General features: G+C 43.1%; 1 protein-coding gene across 1 annotated transcript in view; it reads right to left on the bottom strand.

Annotated features, from left to right (window-relative positions):
• The window catches only part of LOC137439100 (potassium voltage-gated channel subfamily KQT member 4), a 333803-nt gene that overhangs the window by 173317 nt on the left and 138060 nt on the right, over positions 1 to 22426 (bottom strand). Inside the window, exon 2 of the mRNA XM_078767763.1 lies at positions 5311 to 5401. Within this exon, the coding sequence (XP_078623889.1) occupies positions 5311 to 5401 (91 nt within the window). The remainder of the gene's footprint in view (positions 1 to 5310; positions 5402 to 22426) is intronic.

Genomic DNA, 22426 nt, shown 5'->3' on the forward strand with positions numbered 1-22426 from the left:
TGAGGAGGTATTGGAGGGGTGTGTGTGTGTGTGTGTGTGTGTGTGTGTGTGTGTGTGTGTGTGTGTGTGTGTGTGTGTGTGTGTGTGTGTGTGTGTGTGTGTGTGTGTGTGTGTGTGAATAAGAGAGAGATAGAATTGTGAGGAACAGAAATGAAAAAACGAGATGTGTGTGTGTGTAATAAAAAAAACTATTTAATGGTACGGTTGCAGGTGAAATAATTAGGACTGTGAGAGCAACCACACACAGCTCTGAACTTGTGAATAGATTACAACAACTAGTCAGACGTATGCTAGCGCAGGGAGCTACAGTTGGTAGATTAAACAAGTTTTCTTTAATATCACAAAACGACATCAAATCGAATTAGTAAAATACAATACGAATAGTAAAAATATTATTAATGAGATCTTCATGTAAATACAGTACAATATAAGAATTCAATATACGACAAATCAATGTTGCTAGGAATCAGTGGTTGCAAGGATATGGCAGCATGCAAAAAACCGTTATAGGTGACAGTTTGAACATTTGGAATACAGTTTGATCCAGAGGTAGGTGGTGTGGTCGTGCTGGTTTGTGGACATGGTATATTTAATGTAGGATGTGCATGATTTAATGTATCATCATATTATGGAGTGTGTAAGGAAAGTTATAAATATATTGTTACGGATCCGGGGGACGGCACTCCCGTTAGCAAGGGGGAGTTAATCCCCTTGTCCTGTTAAGCTGGCCGTCCGAGCGGTCATGGTACTTGTAACGCTCTTTTGCGGGGTGGGATTGATCAGGGTTATTGGTCCAGGGTTTATCCCGAATACCTTTATCAATCCCTCTGCAGAACAGGGAGACAAGTACCGCTCGAACCACGGACAAGATGGTATTTGCCGAGCGGTTTAGCTGTCCGCGGTTCGAGCCGTTATCAGCCGACTAAACCCGATTATAAAGTGTTGGCCAAATCGTGCCACAGGTATTCAATCAGGAAAAGACTAAAGCGATCGGGGAAGCATGAAACCAGAAGTAAGAAATAACAGACATTGATTAATTATTTACAAAAAACCAAAGGAACCGAAGATGAAACGAAAGTAATTTACAGAAGAAGAAGAAGACACAGAGCAAACTTATCTACACAGGCTTAACTTATCCCCAGGACAATACAGACAGCACAAACTCACGTACACGAATGGGAATTGCAGGCAGGAATGGCTGGACGAAGGATGAGAGGGGCAGACGGTCCACAGAGCGGGCAGGCAGGGAGGTCCGGGGATCGCGGCACGCCGTTGGTGTCTCGCGTGCACGCCCTCGCCCAGTCAGGTTCAGCGGCGAAAACCCGGTCGTCAGCGCTGGTTCTTCCTCCTCGGTCATCAGCCTCCTTACGCGTCTCTCGTCGTGCTCCCTCACTCATCTGGTAAAAAGGCTTCGCTTCGCGCTTATATTGGTCTCGGCCGTATCGAGCCGTGAGCTGTGAGGGCACGCCTACCGGTTGGCTCACCTCGGTGCTGGTTGGTTGGTAAGGGCTCTCTGACTCCATCTTTGATGACGAGTTGGTGCCACACCGGTGATCCGGCGGCTCCTCCCCCCTTCTTCTCCGTTCTTGGCCTCGTGCGTAATGGAGTTTTGGCGGTGTGGTGCCAACAAAACAGCCCAATGCAACGGCGGCGAACGCCGCCTTACTGGCACTTTAAAGAGACAATCGGGGAAGTTGAAGGGGGCCTATCTTATTTGATTGATGCAATGTAGAGTCAACTATTGGAAACACAGCCTTACCTGGAACTAACAACGAAATAACTATGAAAAGGGCCTATGATTCGCTACGTGTTGCAGTGTGGACTAACTAGGGGACGACCTTTGACCTTTACAAGAAATGGAGGTATTTACAAAAAGAATTATTTACAAAGGGGTATATTTACAACAATTTACAAGTGCAGGGTTCTCAAAACCCTAACAATATGATGACACATTAAATCTTCTCGCGAGTAAAGTTGGAATAAATGATGTTGCATTGATGAGTTGACTGACTGCCTGGACGCAACTGAGGTTGTGGATCTACTGATGGACCATCTACTGATGTACCATCTATTGATGTGGATCCATGATCGAGGTTGTGGATCCACCGTTTGAGAGGTCCTGGGCTGAAAGGATCGAAACCTCGAGGAAGAACGGTGCCCAGCTGATGATCCATGCAGTCGGGAAACGAGTAAATTGCTTACAGGTTAAGGTTCTTGCTTTAGGTAAGGGAACTATGTTTTGAGGCTTACAATTTAAATAAAGTTGAATATGAGATGTTGTGAAATTAACATCATTTACAGCAATCCTTTAAATTATTTATATTTCATTTTAGGAACAACCAATACTGTACAATTAATTAAATGCATTTTTAAATAACAATTGAATAAGAGAAATAAGAATTTAAAATCATAAGAGATCGAATTGTGAGGAACAAAAATAAAAAGACAAGATGTGTGTGTATGTGTGCATTTATATGTGTGTGCGTATATGTGTATATGTGTGTGTACATGTGTGTGTGTGGATGTGTGTGTATGAATGTATGTGTATATGTGTATATATGTGCATATGCCATATATGTGTGTGTATATGTGCATATATATGTGTATATATGTGTATATGTGTATATATGTGCATATATATGTGTATATGTATATATGTATATATATATGTGTGTGTGTGTGTGTGTGTGTGTGTGTGTGTGTGTGTGTGTGTGTGTGTGTGTGTGTGTGTGTGTGTGTGTGTGTGTGTGTGTGTGTGTGTGTGTGTGTGTGTGTGTTGCAGGAGTGGGTGTGATTTTGCATGAATGTGCTTTTGTTTGAGTGGTGTATGTTGTAAGGGTCGGTGGTCAGTTGGTTAGTTGTGATTTTTTTTTTTTTTTTTTTTTTTTTTTTTTTTTGGTGTGTGAGTGAGTGGGTGAGGGGCTGTGGATTCTGGGAGTGGAGGCGGTTTTGTTGTTGCCGTCTGTGTTCTCACTGGCTGGAGGTTGGGGTATGTACGCACCGAGGTGTAGCTGTTGCATGTGGAGGCGTACGTGCTCCTGCTGGCCCACCTTAGCTGACCGTATCGAGGTTGAAGGACCGAAATGGAATGATGCTGAGGACCTTGCATGAGGACCCGGTCAGTGAGGCAAACTTGTGACCAGGTGTGTATTGAAATTAGTTATCATATATGAAAGCTCTTTCTACCCAATGACTGATATTAGTGTTCATAACTTTCCAAGTGTTGTAGAAAGCTGAAATTTGGCGTGGCGACGGACAGCGAAGCCGGTACACCGGGAAAAATCCCAGAACCGTTGGAAAGCATCTGGTAATGAAAATATGTGTAAAAAACCGTAAACGCATTGGTAAAAAACCCTCAATCAATATCTAGATTCTAGCATTTGAAAATTGTCATTTCTATAACTAAACTGTGAAATTAAAATCTCAATGAAAATTTACATTATAATATAAAAATAACCACCTTTAGAGGCCATTTTTCCCCGCAAGCGGGGGTTGGCCTTTTTCGGGAACCGTGGTTGTTGTTGTTTTTCGGTCCCCTTTTTGAAGCAATGTTTTACGGCCGGATGCCCTTCCTGACGCCAACCCTTTTTGCTGCCTTTAACGACAAACAGGGAATTACCAGTGAACTGGTCCTCAATTAGCCGACCTCGGAAGGATGACAGGCTGAGTCAACCCCCCTGGCGTTAATTCAGCGATCGACCGGGATTCGAACCCAGGATCCTAGGTATCCTAAGCTGACACCCTAGCCGCTGGCCCAACACCAGGGTTCCACATTAAACACAGTAAACACGTCTGTAAAATACTAATAATAAAACAAGACTGAAAGTCTAACAGCGGCGTAGCCGGGCTTGATTGGTATTTTCGTTGAAGAGGATAGTATGACCTGGGTGGAGATACCAGTTAACAAATAATGTAAGTATTAATTTTTTTAAAGTACTATAAGTCTCTAAGCTGTCTGTTACCATGGAAATGAAGATATTGCATTGAGACACTGGTTTATTGTATGTTTTGAGTCAACTTTGGGTATGCGGGTGTCTTCTGATACCTCAGGGAGATGGATGCCACTGCCTTGCATAACCCCAGGTCACCTGTGGGCAAGGTGTAGTACCTGTCAGCCCCCCTTACCAGGGTAACGGTCTGCAGCCATGCGGTTCAAATGGCAGATGGCTCTGCACATCTGGTGGATGAGAGTCCAGTCGACTCAACAGCACGGGCGGAAGAGGGTGCATTCCCCAACGGCCAGCAGAGAGACGGAGATGAGTGGCGACCCCTTGTCTATACCACACAATTACCCGTGTGGACCAGCCATAAAAAAGCAATGCCATCATTGCCCGAGGAGACTCGACATCATTGAGTCAACAATGAACCAACCATACACTGCTTCAATCCAGTAACTTTGCAGTCACGACAAAGGGATTGCAGTGTTGCAATTATATTTACTATATTATTATTATTAACGTTGTTATTATTATTATGATGAAAACAATACTACTGTATCAAGAAACTTGGCCTAATTTGTCTGAAGCGGCCTGAAGGTGAGGCATGAAGGCATGAAGCCTAAGGCCTATACGTACTATGTCGTTGGAAGATCCGTAACGTCTATGCTTTCAATATTTGATGGTCATTTGTGTTTGTGGATAACAATCGGTTTGTTTATGTTTCACACTGAATGAAAAACGTCAAGGTAGAGCATGGCGATTGTGATATATGACAGATTCAACGATATGTTTGGCCTGAACGGCATAGGAATCAAAACGGCGGAGTGTGAAGTCAGCCGTTGTATGCCGTAATGACATCACAGACGTAATCACATCACCCTGTCATGTGACAAGATCCTCAGCTCCGATTGGTGTACGTTTGAGGGGACATACATACATACATACATACATACATCTGGAGAGACAAACACTGTTCTAGACACAGGACAGACAAACACTGTTCTAGTGATTGCCTACACAGACATTCACTAAATTGATATTTAGCAGCAGGTAGGTGATGCTTGCCTACAATCATAAAGCTTCTATTTATTATGTACCGATGTATGAAGCACGGTTTGTTATTGCTTATACGATGTGTAAGCATACCCTAATAATTTATATACTGTATATATATATATATATATACACTCATACATATGTAGGCAATCACTGTTGGATATATATATATATATACATGTATCGCTTGGGAAATAAAGGAAATGCCGGAGATGACCTTCAATAAGACATTGAAGAGGAAAGCATTCTTTGGTGTGTTGCTACCCGTCGTCATATTCCGAGCGTGAATGTGTGCCCTGCCGCGTGCTGACATTACCAAAATGCGCAGGCCTTCGTTTGCGATCTCCACATGGTGTGGCATTGTCGATAACACCGAGAGAGTAAGGCAGCTCAAAATGAGAAGAAACCTGTGGCACAGTTGCATTACCAGACTTGGCATCATGTTTAAACGCACATAGGTGAAAAACACTGAATCATGTTTAGCATGCATTACTACTCAAACAAGTGAACAACTCAATCAACCTCCCTGAGACAGACAAATTAAACTTTCAATGTATTTGGGTCATGTTAGTCGATGAAGGCCAAGAGGAGATCCACTCTATGGGTTTTGAACAGTGATGTCAAGCTTTACAGAAGAGCCGGTGCAAGACCGGATTATTGGGATACAATTAACACGAATGAACACAGCGCATGGGATTTCAACCTGGAATCATGTTTAAAATGAACCTGGAATCATGTTTACAATGAACCTGGAATCATCCCAAACTAAATTTTCACCTGGAAGAACCAAACAATCGACAAGCCAAGTTATGCCCTCTGTCGGATGGACATCAATCTGGGTGGTCCATCTTCTGGCAATAATTTGGGGACGGTAAAGACCCCACAGTGCCTTTCGATGGAGTAGGCGAGCCATCGCAGGGACCTTGAACAAATTACAAATTCCTGCGTAAACCTAAAACCAAAACGTCAACTCAATCTGACTCCTTCCACAAAATGTGTGTGTGTGTGTGTATCTAGCTCTCCCAGCTCGATCCAGCACAAAATCAAATCTAGCTCCCCCAGCTCTCTCTGGGCTCTGTCCCCCAAATATTCCTACAGGTCGCACAAGATCTGCCAGCAACTTTCTTTTGGTTAAACTGCCAAAAAAAGACTCTCTATCCACCTCCTCTCTTTCATTCCTCTTTACTCCCGCCTCTGGAACAAACTCCCTGACTTTCTTCAATCCCACTCCTCCCTCCAGGTCTTTAAAATAGCTGTTCACCACCATCTCTTATCTTCCCCCATCCAAAACCTTGATCTTTTCTACCCCCGTTAATTCACCCCAGATAAACTTTTTTGAAATACCAACTTCTTTCCTGGAAGTCTTTGCAGTATCCTCGTGTTTTATACTTCTCCCACCCCCACCCCTCTTCCCACGCCTCCTCCCCCCAAGCCCTCTCCCTCCCACAGATCTCCCGATGTCCCTGCTCTCAGATGTTGTGCGTGTGTGCTTCCCTCTCTCTCCCCATCTTGTCTGCCGCTCCACTTGTTGTATGTTTTGTGTGTCTGTGGTTTTTTTTGTGATTAATGTTAGCTCTTGCACGAGCCTCGATATTGTATACAAAAAAAAAGAAAAGAAAAGAAGTGCAATCAACCATCGTGGCTCATGATCAGGTGCTATGTCATGAATGAAAACAGCTGAAAAACGAGAACAGCACTCGGTGGAGCGCATACCTCCGGCAAGCTGAACAGGTTACATTTCGTATCCCAATGATCGGCCAGATCCCAATAAAAACACTTTAATTATAATTTAAAAAAACTTATCTTATACGGATCCGGATCCAGATCTTCAACAAAATCAAAGCAATTAGTCCTTGTCACAGTCCCAACCTGTCCACCAAGTTTCGTCGTGAGTTGTTCACAACCTCTTGAGATATCTTGCTATATGTCGTTTTTATAACACCACCGTGTTCAGGCCTCGAGTGATTATGTTCTTATACCTTGCTTGGGGTTTTTCCCCTGGAGGGATCGAGTAATGTGTTTTGTGACGGAGACAGGAATTCTGGAATAATCGACTGGAATACTCGGTAGATGTCCTTCTCCAGGATACAACAGGGATCATCTGGATTCTGGTCAGGTATTCCAGATACACTGAGCCGACAAAGCTAAAGACTGCAAATCCGTTTTGCAATTTATATAATTGACGAGTCTCGTTGCTCTGAAGACGCCATTTAAACAAAAAGAAGAAGAAGAAGCCGTCATCTTCGCTTTTATTTTCGCACTGCAATGTGGCGGCGACACAAGTTGCATCTTCTTACAAACTGGAAGACGAATGATGTGCGTTAAAAAGGAAGTATTCAATGACGTTGAAGAAACTCCGGGTGATCTTGTAAACCTCGGACTGTAACTGTGACGAAGGTTCACGTGATCGGGTTGGATCTCATCTAAAGAGATTTGTTCGGGGATTCTCATTTTATTGTCAACTAGCCGAAACCCGTGGAACATCCATGGAAGGGAGGATGTGGTGTATGGATAGAGTGTACCATTATGGATGGCATAGGGGATTTGCTTGTCCGAGTAAGAGTTAGGAAGAAAGATGAGAATGAAGAGTGCGTATATGAACAATGTATTTATTGCAATCTACTTAAATGACAACGCTACGATATACTTTTGAAAAATGAATGGATTCGTAATAGGAATCGGCATAGCACCACTCTGGGATTGTCCACTCAGTGGACGGCTTGCTTCGCCTTCGCCTGTCCACTCAGTGGACGGCTTGCTTCGCCTTCGCCTGTCCAATCAGCGGACGGCTTGCTTCGCCTTCGCCCAGCAGACGCCAATAAGATGGCGTCGTATCGGTAGTTAATCGGATGCTTTTGGGCCCCAACATCAGCTAATTCAGATTTTTCGAGTATGTCTGTACGTGATAAACAAAGAGCGCGGTTCGTAGATCGTAAATCCATTAGTGCCGTGGGCATCGGGTCACTGGGTGCGGCGTAAAAGGGATAACAAAGTCGAGTCCTTACGCTATTATTATATAGATACTGAGAAAGATCTGTAAAACGTTTATTTAAAGAAAAAAATAATTTTCTGTTTGTTGATGATGGGAATGAAGATAAGTCAAACGAGTTTTTATTAAATGTATGCTGAAGTGTTTGATTGTTCATTTGATGAGGTGTTTTTCACTCGTTTTGTTTTATTCACTGCATTGTTTTATATGACTATATGGTAGCCTGGTGTTGGCTTAGCAGTCAGGGTGCTGGCTTGGGATCCTACGATCCTGGGTTCGAATCCCAGTCGATCGCTGAATTAACGCCAGGGGGGTTGACTCAGCCCGTCATCCTTTCTCAGCCCGTCATCCTTTCTCAGCCCGTCATCCTTTCTCAGCCCGTCATCCTTTCAAGGTCGGCAAATTGAGTACCAGCTTGCTGGGATGAATGAGCACGGTGTGTACCCCGGCTTAGAATAGGTACACCGTATCCCTGCGCATCGTAAGAGGTGACCAAGGGTTGGCGCCAGGAAGGGCATCCGGCCATAAAAACATTGCCTCAAACAGGGAACCGTGATTGTCATGGGGCCCACAAGGCTAACCCCCGCTCTAGCGGGGAATATGGCCTTAAAACGATCATTCATTCATTCATTCATTTTTTATAGAGGATATATTTAAATAAATATTTCGTTGAATTTCCCCGGGGTACTTCAGCAAATAAGAAATAGAAATAACATCTTTGTTGACTTCAGTCACTGACTCAAACTCATTCGAATAATTCGAAACCACCTGACAAAGGTTTTGTTTTCATCCCCCTTTCATAAATCGTGCACACCACGGTACATCCGCATTTGTGGGAGTGGCTTTCGTCTCTTGGAATGAGAGGCGATCAAACAGGTATCGATCAAGGCCTGGTAGGATACCATTGAGATACGCACACTCACCTTTGAGCTGTTTGAGTTTGAAACTCGACCCAGGTACAAACTGCCATCCTGGTGTTTGAAATGCTGGGAGAAGCATCAACGTGTCTGTGACATGTGACATGACACTGAATCATGTTCCCTTATATGTGACATGACATTAGGCTGGAATGTGACATGTGACATGACACTGAATCATGTTCCCTTATATGTGACATGACATTAGGCTGGAATGTGACATGTGACATGACACTGAATCATGTTCCCTTATATGTGACATGACATTAGGCTGGAATGTGACATGTGACATGACACTGAATCATGTTCCCTTATATGTGACATGACATTAGGCTGGAATGTGACATGTGACATGACACTGAATCATGTTCCCTTATATGTGACATGACATTAGGCTGGAAGACTCGTCCGCAAGCGCTGGTCGTTGCTGGGGGTGAGTTATCTCCGGCACCCTGATCAAATTCCTGCACCTTCAGGTGAGTGTCCTGCTTCAGAGTGGCAACTCATCCACAACTGGTTCTAATCTACAAACGTTTGGAGCAATCCATCGGTAATGGCTACCTGCCTGCGCAGTGTGACCCTTTGCCAATTTGCCCGTCCTCAGGGGTAACTCGTTGTATTTGTTATCAGTGGCATTATACGTGCTGTTTGTACGTGTCGTGATGTAATTGTGAAATGAGGATCGGTCACAGGCGAGACGAGCACTGTAACGTCCTCCTGGGCCAACATTCGCTAAAACAACAATAATTCACTGAACTCGTATGTTTGTGCCAAATTAAACGGTCATTCCCATCCGGCATCTTTAAAAATGCCCGAATGCACATCGGGGTATTATATTAGAGAGCGATGTGGAATAATGGTTCTTTGGTTGGGTTGGCTTTGATTGGAGATTTCAGGGCTGGGTGCACGATGTGGTCCAATCAAGTGCGATCTCCTGGTGCCATTGGCACAGGAAAACAAAAGTAGGATGACCGCTGATCTCGATTTACTTGGAGTTGCAGGTCCATGGAGAGGAGGAGGGGCGGGTGGGGGGGGGGGGGAGGAGGAGAAGGTGGTTAAAAAGTCTGAATATCAACTGCCAGAGGCCCAAGGGCCTTTTTTAGAATATTGTACTTCAGCAATAAGTTAAGAAGTGTGAATATTGACTGCCAGAGGCCCAAGGGCTCTTACAAAACTGGCACTTCAGCAATAATCCAAACTTATAGAGAGTATCCAACGAATTCGGGTTTCATATAACGAGACTCGGCGGTTTAATGGTGAAGGGTCCACTCTACTGAGCCTGGGAGGTCGACAATTCGAACCGAGCTCAAAACACGGCACACACCAACACGCCACACAACAACATCCCACATCACACACCAACATGCCACACATCAACACACAACACGCCAACACATCACCGACCACACACCAATACATCACACGCCACACACCAACACATCACATGCCACACATCAACATTCCACACATCAACACACCAAACATGAACATGCCACACATGAACACGCCACACATGAACACGCCACACATGAACACGCCAACACATCACCGACCACACACCAATACATCACACGCCACACACCAACACATCACATGCCACACATCACATTCCACACATCAACACATCAAACATGAACATGCCACACATGAACACGCCACACATGAACACGCCACACATGAACACGCCAAGACATCACAGACCACACACCTACACACCACACAACAACACATCCCACATCACACACCAACATTTCACACCCCCAACATTCCACACACCAACATGCCACACATCAACACACAACACATCACAGACCACACACCAATACACCAACACGTCACATACCACACATCAACATTCCACACACCAACACACCACATCAACACATCAACACACCAAACATCAACACGCCACACGTGAACACGCCATACATGAACACGCCACATACGAACACGCCAACACATCACAGATCACAGACCACACCAACATTCCACCCACCAATACATCACATGCCACACACCAACACATCACACACCACACATCAACATTCCACCTACCAACACACCACATCAACACACCAAATATCAACACGCCACACATGAACATGCCACACATCAACATTCCACTCACCAACACACCACATCAAACATTACACAGATGAGCACGCCACATACGAACACGCCACACATGAACACCTTCGTTGCCTGGCGACGACGTCATGCAGCGCCTGAAGATGGAATACCGCATAGGAATGGAGCGCAGTGTACAACACCAACACACACACACACACACACACACACACACACCAACACACACACACACACACACACACACACACACACACACACACACGCTGTTTCTTGAATTACTGTGACAATCTCATTCCGAATCCATCTTGAATTATTATAAAATTTTGCATCGATAGGGTGAGGGGTTTCAGAGATATAATTGTTTAATATTTTCCTTCAATCCAATATGGCTGCCAAACCATGTGACCTATGATGTCATAAAATAATATTTAAATACAAATGGGTGATAGATCATGTGCATGCAATTTCAGATTTTTAGGATAAGGAATTCGATTGAAACATTTTTGGCTGGTATACCACTTCACCTATGATGTCATTATCATGCTTTTGTTCCCCATTGGTAGTTCTTGACAATGTGCCAAGTTTAAAAAAATTCCATTCAACGGTTGCTGAGAAATAGTTTTTTTAATTATTTGCTTTTAATCCAATATGGCTGCCATACCACGTGACCTACGACGTCACAATTATCCTAAAAGCATTCTGCATTGGTGTCACTCATACCCTGAAAGTTTCGTCTCAATCGGACATACGGTTTCTGAGGAAAACGAGGTTCAGCCCGTACGGACGGACGGACGGAAGGATGTCGGACAACCCGAAAACATAATGCTCCGGCGACTTTGTTGGCGAGGTAGGTAGGCCAGCCCGTATTCTCGTACTCATATAAACGAAAGGACAAAGCAAAGACTAGCGGATGCATCGGCTGTTAAAGTTGGGAGTGAGAGGACTGGCCATTGACCCCGCATTACTGTTTCAACCATTTCTTCTTGTGCCACAAAATGGAGACCTTTCACTGAAGGAGGTCTTCAGCTATGAGCCAAGTACAATCTCTCCTACTCTGTTTGAAGCAAGCCACATCTTCCACAAAGCAGACAAACCACATCTTGCTGATGCTACAGCTGTTCGTGTGAATTCATCCGATTCCATCAAGAGCGCAATTCCCATCACCGATCAATGCGTCCGAGATGGAGGCTCTCTGATCCATCGTGTGCCTTGGAAAAGTGGAGACACTTGTGGGGCCATTGCGCATTCATACAGGGATTCCAGAGTTCGGCATTATGGGAAGGCTACTATTGTTTTTGATGGTTACGACAGAGCGCAAACCATAATGGAGAATACTCACCTAAGGAGAGGCAATGATGTGCACCCAGTCATCAAAGTCACATCCGATTCTGAATTCACGGGAAAGAAAGATGAGTTTCTTTCCAGGGGTGAGAATCAATAATCATTGGTAAAACTGATCAGCGAAAAACTAGCAGCTCGTGGTTGTGAAGTCATAAATGCAACTGGCGATGCTGATGTGGATATCGTAATGGCAGCAAAACCTTGGGTTAGAAACAAAAATCACCACCCTTGGGTAAATAGTAAATGACATAGCCAATTAAAGTGTCCGGCAGCCATTTTGGACGCCATGTTGGAAATCACAACTCTCCGGGGATCGGATTTCTTTCGACTTTTTTTGTTTGTTCATCAGTGCACCCTAACAGATCAAAATCCACCAAAAACCCTTTTGTTGCAATTTCTTTAGGTTCAAACCACATATTGACTCAGCCAGATTGATTGGAACAGTCCACACTTTCTGGCGTGTGCTTTATCCTGTGATTAATTAATTAAACCATTCAAATGGTGTTGTTCTTTCGGATGCAACCTGTGGATGCTGGCTGCGTCGTTTTTTCTGGAAGCGCGGCCGTGTCGCCGATGCGGTGCCTCATTTTGCCAAGCTCGGAAGGATGGCAGGCCGAGTCAACCCACCTGGTGTTATTTAACGGCACGACAGGGACTCAAACTCAAGACCCTAAGATCTTAAGCCGGCTACCTTATCCGTTAAACCAACACCAAGCATATCCCTTAACTTAACTTAGTACGACTAGATATTAATTGAGATATAGCCAGAGGTACTTACAGAAACCGACTAGTTTCACCTTTGTTGGGGCTCGTCAGGGCAATGCTTCACTGTCCTGTACCATCCACTTCTTCATTTTGAATCCTACGCTTGCAGAATTCAGGTGGGGGTTTAGCTCGGGTAGATTTCAAGCATGGGGGTCAAGCTCCATTGCAAGAAATCTTCTAACGCGTTTCCAGGGTTCTGAAGCGGCACAAGGAACAAACAAATAATAATTTTCCGACCATTACAAGTTCGGCAAGGCATGGGGGGCAATCATGGTGATTTCCTCCTCTCATTATAGACATCATTAGTGCGGTGGGTACGGACTGGGAAAAACACGAAACCATAACCTTTTGTGCTGAGCCACGCACGAGAACATGCCGAAGGGTGTAAACCTGGCGCGGAGTGGGGGGAGCGAACCCCCTAAATGAAGCAACCCCCATAAGGGGGTGCATGTCAGGCCACAATTTAGATATCGGTCTTGCACGCATGCTTCGCTGGTGAGAAATGTCCTTTTCCCCTAAAACATGAAACGAGAATAAAAAATGAAGACATTAGGACAAAGCTAAGCGCATGTTCTTCGACACAAAGCACCCGGTCATAAAAAGCATGTCAGACCAAAGCACTAAACATGCATCATGGCCCTAAGGCTGACATAATGGATGTTGTTACAGTCTCACTTGCAGCTTCTGTCTTTATACTTCCGCAGCAACAAAATCAAATTAAAATGATAACCAGTTGCAGGCTTTATAGAATGATCATCAGCACATATCGTATTACATCGACTGGAGGCTACCAAGATGCAAAGCCAAACAAGGATCCCTCGTTTGCAGGACCCGACAGGTCATTTGCGAATGACGTCATAATTCCCACCAAATCAGTTCGACAAATCAATGGAGAAATGTATCTGGGACGTGATTGACTTTATGTATACATCCTGATTCTGATGTTCCATACTCTAACGTCTAACGAGCTGTTACATTTGCCATTGTCTTCTCAACTGTAGTTAGGGCGGGAATTTGGGATTTGTTCAAGGTGCCGGTGAAGGCTCTCCTACTCTTCACGAACCACACTGTGGGATTCATGTTAACGTCCACCATGCAACCAGCTAGTGCTGGCAGATGGGACGCCCTGTGTAACGTCCAGTCCAACCACGGGATGGAACACACATTGGATGAACCACCCTGAAGGTGTGTGAAACACTGGGATGACAGTTCAGAGCTGCGTCGAGATTCGAACCCAAAGGAAACAGCTTCGAGGCGAGCGTGCATACCTCTCGGCCACCGTGTGTGTGTGTGTGTGTGTGTGTGTGTGTGTGTGTGTGTGTGTGTGTGTGTGTGTATGAGTATATATATATATAGATATAGACATCCTCAACACGTCCCTGAGGAAGTCTGCTGTGAAGCGGGTGAAACGTCGCCTGAGACCAGGTCTGCTCTTGCTTATTTGCTCAAATTTGCGGAGTAGATCTAGTTTTTACGTTTTTTTTTTTTTTGTTTGTATACTGAATCGAGGCTCGTGAAAAAGCTAACATTTATTTCACAAACAAATCAACCAGACAAACAAAATATACAAAAAGAGGGAGCGGAAGACAAGATGGGGAGAGAAGGGGAAGCACACAACCACAACATTTGAGAGCAGGGAGAAGTGTGGGAGGGAGAGGGCTTGGGGGCTTGGGGGCTTTCTGGTTGTAAGCCCCTTCTTTCTTGAAATAAAAAAATATATATATATTAAAAACAACTATAAAAATTAAAAATAAATTATATATATATATATATATATACACAGGGCCGGCGCTACCATTAGGCCAACTAGGCAGCCGCCTGGGGCGCAGACATCAGAGGGCCGCATTACTGAACTTGTAGCAATAGCTCGAAGACTTCCAAAGTCTATGCTGCCACAATAAGTACTTCTCTTCGTACTACAACAAAAACTCCTGGATAATGTGCCTAATGTTTCCGTTGCTTTGAGGATCCTTCTCACACTTCCAGTGTCAGTAGCAAGTGGTGAACGTAGTTTCTCAAAGCTCAAAGTTATAAAAACTTACATACGCTCTACAATGTTGGAAAAGAGACGAGTTGGCTTGGCAACTATATCAATTGAACATGCCCAGGCATCAGCACTTGATCTGGTTGAATTTGTGACAAAATTTGCAAAGGAAAAGGCACGCAAAGTGAGATGTTGATGTGTCTGAAAATGAAACTTTTATGAGACGTTTTTAACTCTGTTTGTCTGTTTTTTTGTTTGTTTCTCTGTCTGACTGTAAGCGAAATATTGTGGTGACATGACGGGTTGGTTACGCCAAGTATCCTTAAATGGTATATACCTGTATACTTAAAGGTGTGTGAAGTAAAAGGTTTGAATGTTGTGTTGCCAATGGCTGAGGTATGCATTATACCGAGTGCCCTTTAGTTCAAAATGATTTGTGTGCCAAAATATTTTATTTTGTATTTGCGAAAGATAATCAAAGATTGATTATTTAAAATTTTGATTTTGCATATCTAAAACTTATTGCTCAAACCAAAAACTGTTTTGTTTATCTATAATTTCCATTCACACACTCATAAAGGGACCACTTTGTTTATTTTGCATTGCAAACCACATGGAGTGTCATATTTTTTTTAAGTGAAAGCCCATTTGCCCCAAAGCGTGGGGTAACAGGGCCACTGCCATATTAATGGATATTGCACCTTTAATATTGGTGCTGTTGGCATCTTACGGTACTTATTCTTGCAATTTAAAATAAATTTAGCAGTTTCAAGTTTTCTGCTTTTTATTTTTTCTACAAAACATCTTTTTAATAATCGAAGTTGGCAAAAAAAAATTTGGGGGGGGGGGGGAGGGGATGCAAGTAGCTGGCCGCATAATAGTCTGGCACCGGCCCTGTATATATATATACGTACAGTGCCTTCAGAAAGTATTCACACCGCTTGAGTCTTTCACATTTGGTTGTGTTACAGCCTGAATTTAAAATGGATTAAATTAAAAGTGTTTGTCACTGATCGACACAAAATATTGCATAATGACAAAATGAAAACTTGTGTTTAGAAATTCTTACAAAAATAATTTAAAACGAAACACAGAAATATCTAATTTACATAAGTTTTCAGCCCCCTAAGTCAATACTTCATAGAAACGCCTTTGGCAGTGATTGCAGCTTTGAGCCATCTTGGGGATGTCTGTATCAGCTTTGCACATCTGGATTTGTGGAGTTTTTCCCATTCTTCCTTTCAGATTTGCTCAAGCTCTGTCAAATTGGATGGTGAGCGTCGGTGAACAGCAATCTTCAAGTCTTTCCACAGATTCTCAATGGAATTCAAGTCTGGGCTTTGACTGGGCCACTCAAGGACTTTCATATTCTTGTTCTGAGGCCATTTCAGTGGTTCTTTGGCTGTATGATTGGGGTCATTGTCCTGTTGGAACGTAAATCTTCACCACAGTCTAAGATCTTTTGCATTCTGAAGCAGGTCCTCCTCAAGGTTTTGCCTGTATTTGGCTCCATTCATTGTTCCCTGTATCCTTACAAGTCTTCCAGTCCCTGCTGCTGAAAAGCATCCCCATAATATGATGCTGACACCACCATGCTTCACGGTAGGGATGGTATTGGATGGGTGATGAGCTGTGCTCAGTTTCCACCAAATGTAGTGCTTTTCATTCAGGCCAAAGAGTTCAATTTTCATCTCATCCGACCACAGAATCTTTTGCTTCATGCTCCGAGTCTTTCCCATGCCTTTTTGCAAACTCCAGGCATGCTGTCATGTGCCTTTTTCTCAAGAGTGCTTCCGTCTGGCCACTCTACGCCTCAATTTGTGAAGGGCTGCAGAGACTGTTGTCCTTCTGGCAGGGTCGCCATTCTCAGGTGAGGTACTCTCTAGTCTTGTCAGAGTGCTCATTGGGTTATTGGTCACCTCCATGACCAAGGTCCTTCCTTCCCGGTTGCTCAGTTTGGTCGGACGGCCAGCTATAAGAAGAGTCTGGGTAGCTCCATATTCTTTCCATTTCCTGATGATGGAACTCACTGTGCTCTTGGCAACATTCAACACTCCAGAAATTGTTTTGTACCCTTCCCCAGATCTATGTCTCCTCACTATTTTATCTCGGAGTTCTACGGACAGTTCCTTGTACGCCATGGTAGAGTTTCTGCTCTGACATGCCCGATCAACTGTTGGACCTTATATAGAAAGGTGTGTTTCTTTCTAAAACATGTCCAATCAATTTAATTGGACACAAATGGACTCCAATGAAGTTGTAGAGACATCTCAAGGATGATCAAAGGAAATTGGATGCATGTTAGCTCAATTTAAAGTGTCATAGCAAAGGGGTTGAATACTTATTGACGAAAGACATTTCAACTTTTCATATTTAATTAATTTGTAAAAAATTTCAAAAAAAAATTCCACTTTGACATTATGGGGTATTATGTGTAGATCATACAACTAGACCCCGCTCCCGCTCTAGCAGGGAAAATGGCCTTAAAATGCATGTTGTGTGTGTGTGTATGTGTAGATCAGTGACAAAAATCTCAATTTCATCCATTTTAAATTCAGGCTGTAACAACAAAATGTGAAAAAGTCAAGGAGTCTGAATACTTTCTGAAGGCACTGCATACTAGTGGGGTATGCTTACACATTGTAAGCAATAACGAACCGTGCCGTGTGCATAGGTACATAATAAACAGAAGCTTTATGATTACAGGCAAGCATCACTGGCCTGTTTCTAGATATCGATTGAGGTTTTTATTTCACGAGTTTAAACTTATAGAGATTTCAATTTTCAAATGCTCGATATCGATTGAGGTTTTTATTTCACGAGTTTAAACTTATAGAGATTTCAATTTTCAAATGCTCGATGTCGATTGAGCATTTTTTTTAAACCAAAGCACGCTTTTACGATTTTTTTCATACATTTTCATTTACGGACACTTTCCGATAGTTCTGTGATTTTTTTCCCCGGTGTACCGGCTTTGATGTTTGTTGGCACGCCAAATTTCAGCTTTCGATGTCACCCGGAAGTTACCGAACGTTACTATCAGTCAGTCAGTGAGTGAGTCAGTGAGTGGTTTGAATGAGTTTTTATAAATTAGATATACAGTCTTAACATTTTCAGTTCAGGGTGCCGGTATAACTCGCCTACTCATCATGACAGACACTAGGGGACCTCCGACATTCACCAACAGCCAATGCTGGCAGACGCATCCTCCATCTTGAAGTCCTTCCGATCAGTGCACATATTGATGTATCGCCCTGTGCAGTGGCAGTGGTACACCAAGGTGAGTGCACATAGCTGCTTGGGGTTCTTAACCTGGGGTATCCATACCCCTTGGGGGTATAGGGACCAAAATCTGGGGGTATGGGACTCGTTATAAATCATAATAATAAATTGTAATAAATTCAATGAAATATCAACTTTAAATATACTAGGGCATTGCCCGTACGTGGGTGCCCGTTCCGTGGCCAAAAAAAAAAAAAAACGCTACCCGTACGCTCTACCCCGCCCGTACGCCCGTAAACAAAAAAAGCAACGCTCTTCGCTTCCGCCCTTCGCTCTGACTGAATTGGGAGAAATAATGCGCATAAGAAATCGAATTACGTACCGTAATGGCGGTCAGCTCGTAACGCGCTCAGCTCCGCTCGTCTCACATCGGCCACGCCTACGCAACAGAGCGTTCTGTGATTGGCTGCCGGAAGATAAGTCGTCACTGTCCGGAAGTTCGCAAATCGCAGTTAGGATGAATCGTTTTAATTTAATCGCAGTTTGAAAAGAGGGGAAAAAAGAAAAGCCTTGCCTTGCTGCAAACAGCTGCTGCAAACAACAACAACATGGAAGGCTGCACTGTCCGGAAGTTGGCATATCGCAGTTACGATTATTTTAGTGTTAATGGCCAATTATTCAATTAGCGCCAACGTATTTTGGCTGTTTGCAATTTAATCGCAAGGAAAAGTAGAAAGAGAAGAGGGAAAAAAAGAAAAGCCTTGCATTAACGCATTAACGCTTGCATTGCATTAACGGTTCGGCACACGTGATAGCTCGCTGCTCTCTGATTGGTTGAAGCGTTTTTTGGACATATCTCGGTAGGTACTTGTCCGATTAATTACAAACCTTGAAAAGGCACATCCTCGGGTCCCCAGCAATATACCTGGCAAGTTTCAAGTATATCGGACCCGTGGTTGTCGAGAAACAGCGGTCACAGACAAACACACAGACACACAGACACACAGACAGACACACAGAGATTGCTGGAATTATAGATAGATAATAAATATATATTTAAATATAAATATATATAATTCAAAACAAATTATATTTTTTAATTAATTATATTAATTATATTTTCAAAAAAAAAAAAGATTTTCTTTCCTGTTCTGTTCCTCATTATCCATATGTAAAACTAAGCTATTGAGATATTTTGAAGTCACACTGGAACCTAATGGGACTGGTAATGAGGCGCGGATCCCCGAACTTGGCCCATTTTCTGGGTAATAAATTACCAATTTTCATCCCAAAAAATAGGCAATTAAAGTAAACACACCCCTCATAATGCACCACAGAGCACCGAGAAATCAAAAAAATTCTAGGGTGACATGCCCCCAGTCCCCCCTAGCTATGCACCTTGGGTGCGCCTTGGTCAGTCAACAGTTTGGTGAAGGGGGTATGGGGACATCGTAGGCAATCTGTTGGGGGTCTTGACAGGGAAAAAGGTTAAGAACGGTCTAGACGGAACGGTCTAGACGGTCTAGGCTATGATGCCAGTGTGTGTGTGTGTGTGTGTGTGTGTGTGTGTGTGTGTGTGTGTGTGTGTGTGTGTGTGTATGTGTGTGTGTGTGTGTATGTGTGTGTGTGTGTGTGTGTGTGTGTGTGTGTGTGTGTGTGTGTGTGTGTGTGTGTGTGTGTGTCAGGTATATCAGACAGTCCAAATAAGCTACCTACACTTTCGTGAACGCAATCCCAGGATATATATTCCCGAATGAATGTCACAGTGGTGCAACAGTGAATACCTTGTGGATGAATCTTTCATGGAATCAGAGATTTTGTTAAAGTACCGGAAATGTAGTAAGGAGGAAGGCAATGGAAAGTCAACGACATGGAAAAAGTTTGTTATTCATGTTTACAACAAAAGTAAATCAAATAATGTGTCAAGTGCACCGGGTACACAAACAGAGAGGTATGGTCCGGAAGGAGTGTTATTGGAAACAGAAACCAATTACCAAGCCATTAATTGCCCCGGGGAGATTTTCCATCGTGCACGGTCAGTTCCCTGGCTTTTCACTGATCGTCTCCACCAAAAGTTGAAATTTAAAAGGCCACAGATGGGCATATCACTGATGACGGTGTTACCAAGATGGTCCATTTCAAAACTTAGCCCAAAGCAGATTGATCTGATATCAATTTAATGACATCATTTAAAATGTATTTTTTCTACTTGAAGTTTTCAATGGATAACGTTTCCCAAAGAAACAAACGAGAGAAAACAAAATGACGCAACATGTTCTCAACGAGATATATCAGAACTTAAGCAAACATATGGATAATAATTTATTAAAATACAAATTGGTTTGCATTCGAGGATAAAAACATTAAATGAATAGCTTGATTGAATATTAAATAACTTAATTGAACAAAAAAATGAATAACTTAAGCAAACTTAATTAAACAAATAAGGCTAGCCATGGCCGAAACAGCTTAAACAATCAGTTTTGGGCCTTTTTTGGCTAGTCAGGGCGTGTTCGGATGAAAAGGGATTCCAACTGTTTTCTCTTTATTGATTTTTACCTGTGACATGTCGAGGGCCTACAAGAGCTTTGTGTTGTTGTTGTGGGTCTTGTTAGGGGTCGATTTTTTAAAATGTGCACACATTGGTCGGACAGCTGCAGGACCCACATCTGTCGCTTGACTGCACCCGCCATTGCACCGAGACAAAATGATATGGCAGCCATCTTGGTTTTCTGGTGGGCCTAACATATTAGGTCTGTTGGTCTATGCTGATTATACACTGCACGGATTTGTGGCATCAGATTTCCATTGGCTTTGTTTGGGTCGAGTGTTATTCACAATCAGGAACACCGAAAAATCAAATCATATGTCGAATCGTAAGGTTTAATCAAGCCCACAAAAATGCACGGTAATCAAGCATTAGGATAAGTTACGTTACGTAATCAAGCGTTGCTAAGTCGCAAATTACTAAAACCACCAGCTTTATTTGGGTCAAGTGTTATTCATGATGACGGACCCCAAAAAGTCCATCAGAGCGTGCGGTACATCAGAATGCATGGTGATCAAGCATTAAGTGACGTAATCAAGTGAACCAAACATTACATTATGTACATTACTATAAACAAGAAGAAAAAGACAAAATGTTATAGCCTGCGTGGTTTTAGCAATTTTGATATAAGGAGTTAAAGGCCGTCAGTCGCCCATCTTTGTTCAGATAACAAAACAAAATCTTCCATATATGTATACTCCCATGTGTTGTCTTTGCGCCAAGTTTGAACAAAATCGGGCCATGCATGCCCGATAAATGGTTGGGGACACGTTTAAGTAACAAAATGGCCGCTGGTCGGCCATCTTGGATCTGATCTCGAAAAACAATGGCGTGCATATGTAAGCCATTATCATTATCGGTGAGCCAAGTTTGAACAAGATCGGTAAATGCATGCATCCGAGAAATGGTTGAGGACGTGTTCCATATCGGTTTTTTACAACTAAAATGGCCGCCAGTCTACTAGTTGGCCATCTATGATCAGATCGCGAAAAATAAAGTGAGGTACATGTGCATGTCGTAATGTATCCTGCTTGTGTCAAGTTTGAACAAAATCGGACCATGCATGTTCAATAAATGGTTGGGGACATGTTTAAGTAAAAAATGGCCGCCAGTCGGCCATCTTGGATCTCATCTCGAAAGAAAATGACATGGATATGCAAACCATCATTTTTTATATGCGTGCCAAGTTTGAACGACAGCGGTAAATGCATATCCAAGAAATAGTTAAGGATGCGTTCAACTTCGGGGTTTTTTAAACTACGGCCATCTTTGATCGCATCGCGAAACAAAATTATGCGCATATGTGTACCATCATGTATTGTCTTTGTTCCACGCATGAACAAAATCGGTCCACACATCTCCGAGATATGGTTGCAGATGGACGGATGGATGGATGAGACCCAATCCATAAGCCCCCATTTTGGACTAAGTCTAACGGGGGCGAATAATAGCGTTATAGATATATAGACAGATATCAGCGATATAGATATATAGACGGATATCAGCGATATAGATATATAGACGGATATCAGCGATATAGATATATAGACGGATATCAGCGATATAGATATATAGACG

This window comes from Myxine glutinosa, chromosome 13, assembly GCF_964187855.1.
Source record: "Myxine glutinosa chromosome 13, kmMyxGlut1.1, whole genome shotgun sequence".
NCBI lineage: Eukaryota > Metazoa > Chordata > Myxini > Myxiniformes > Myxinidae > Myxine > Myxine glutinosa.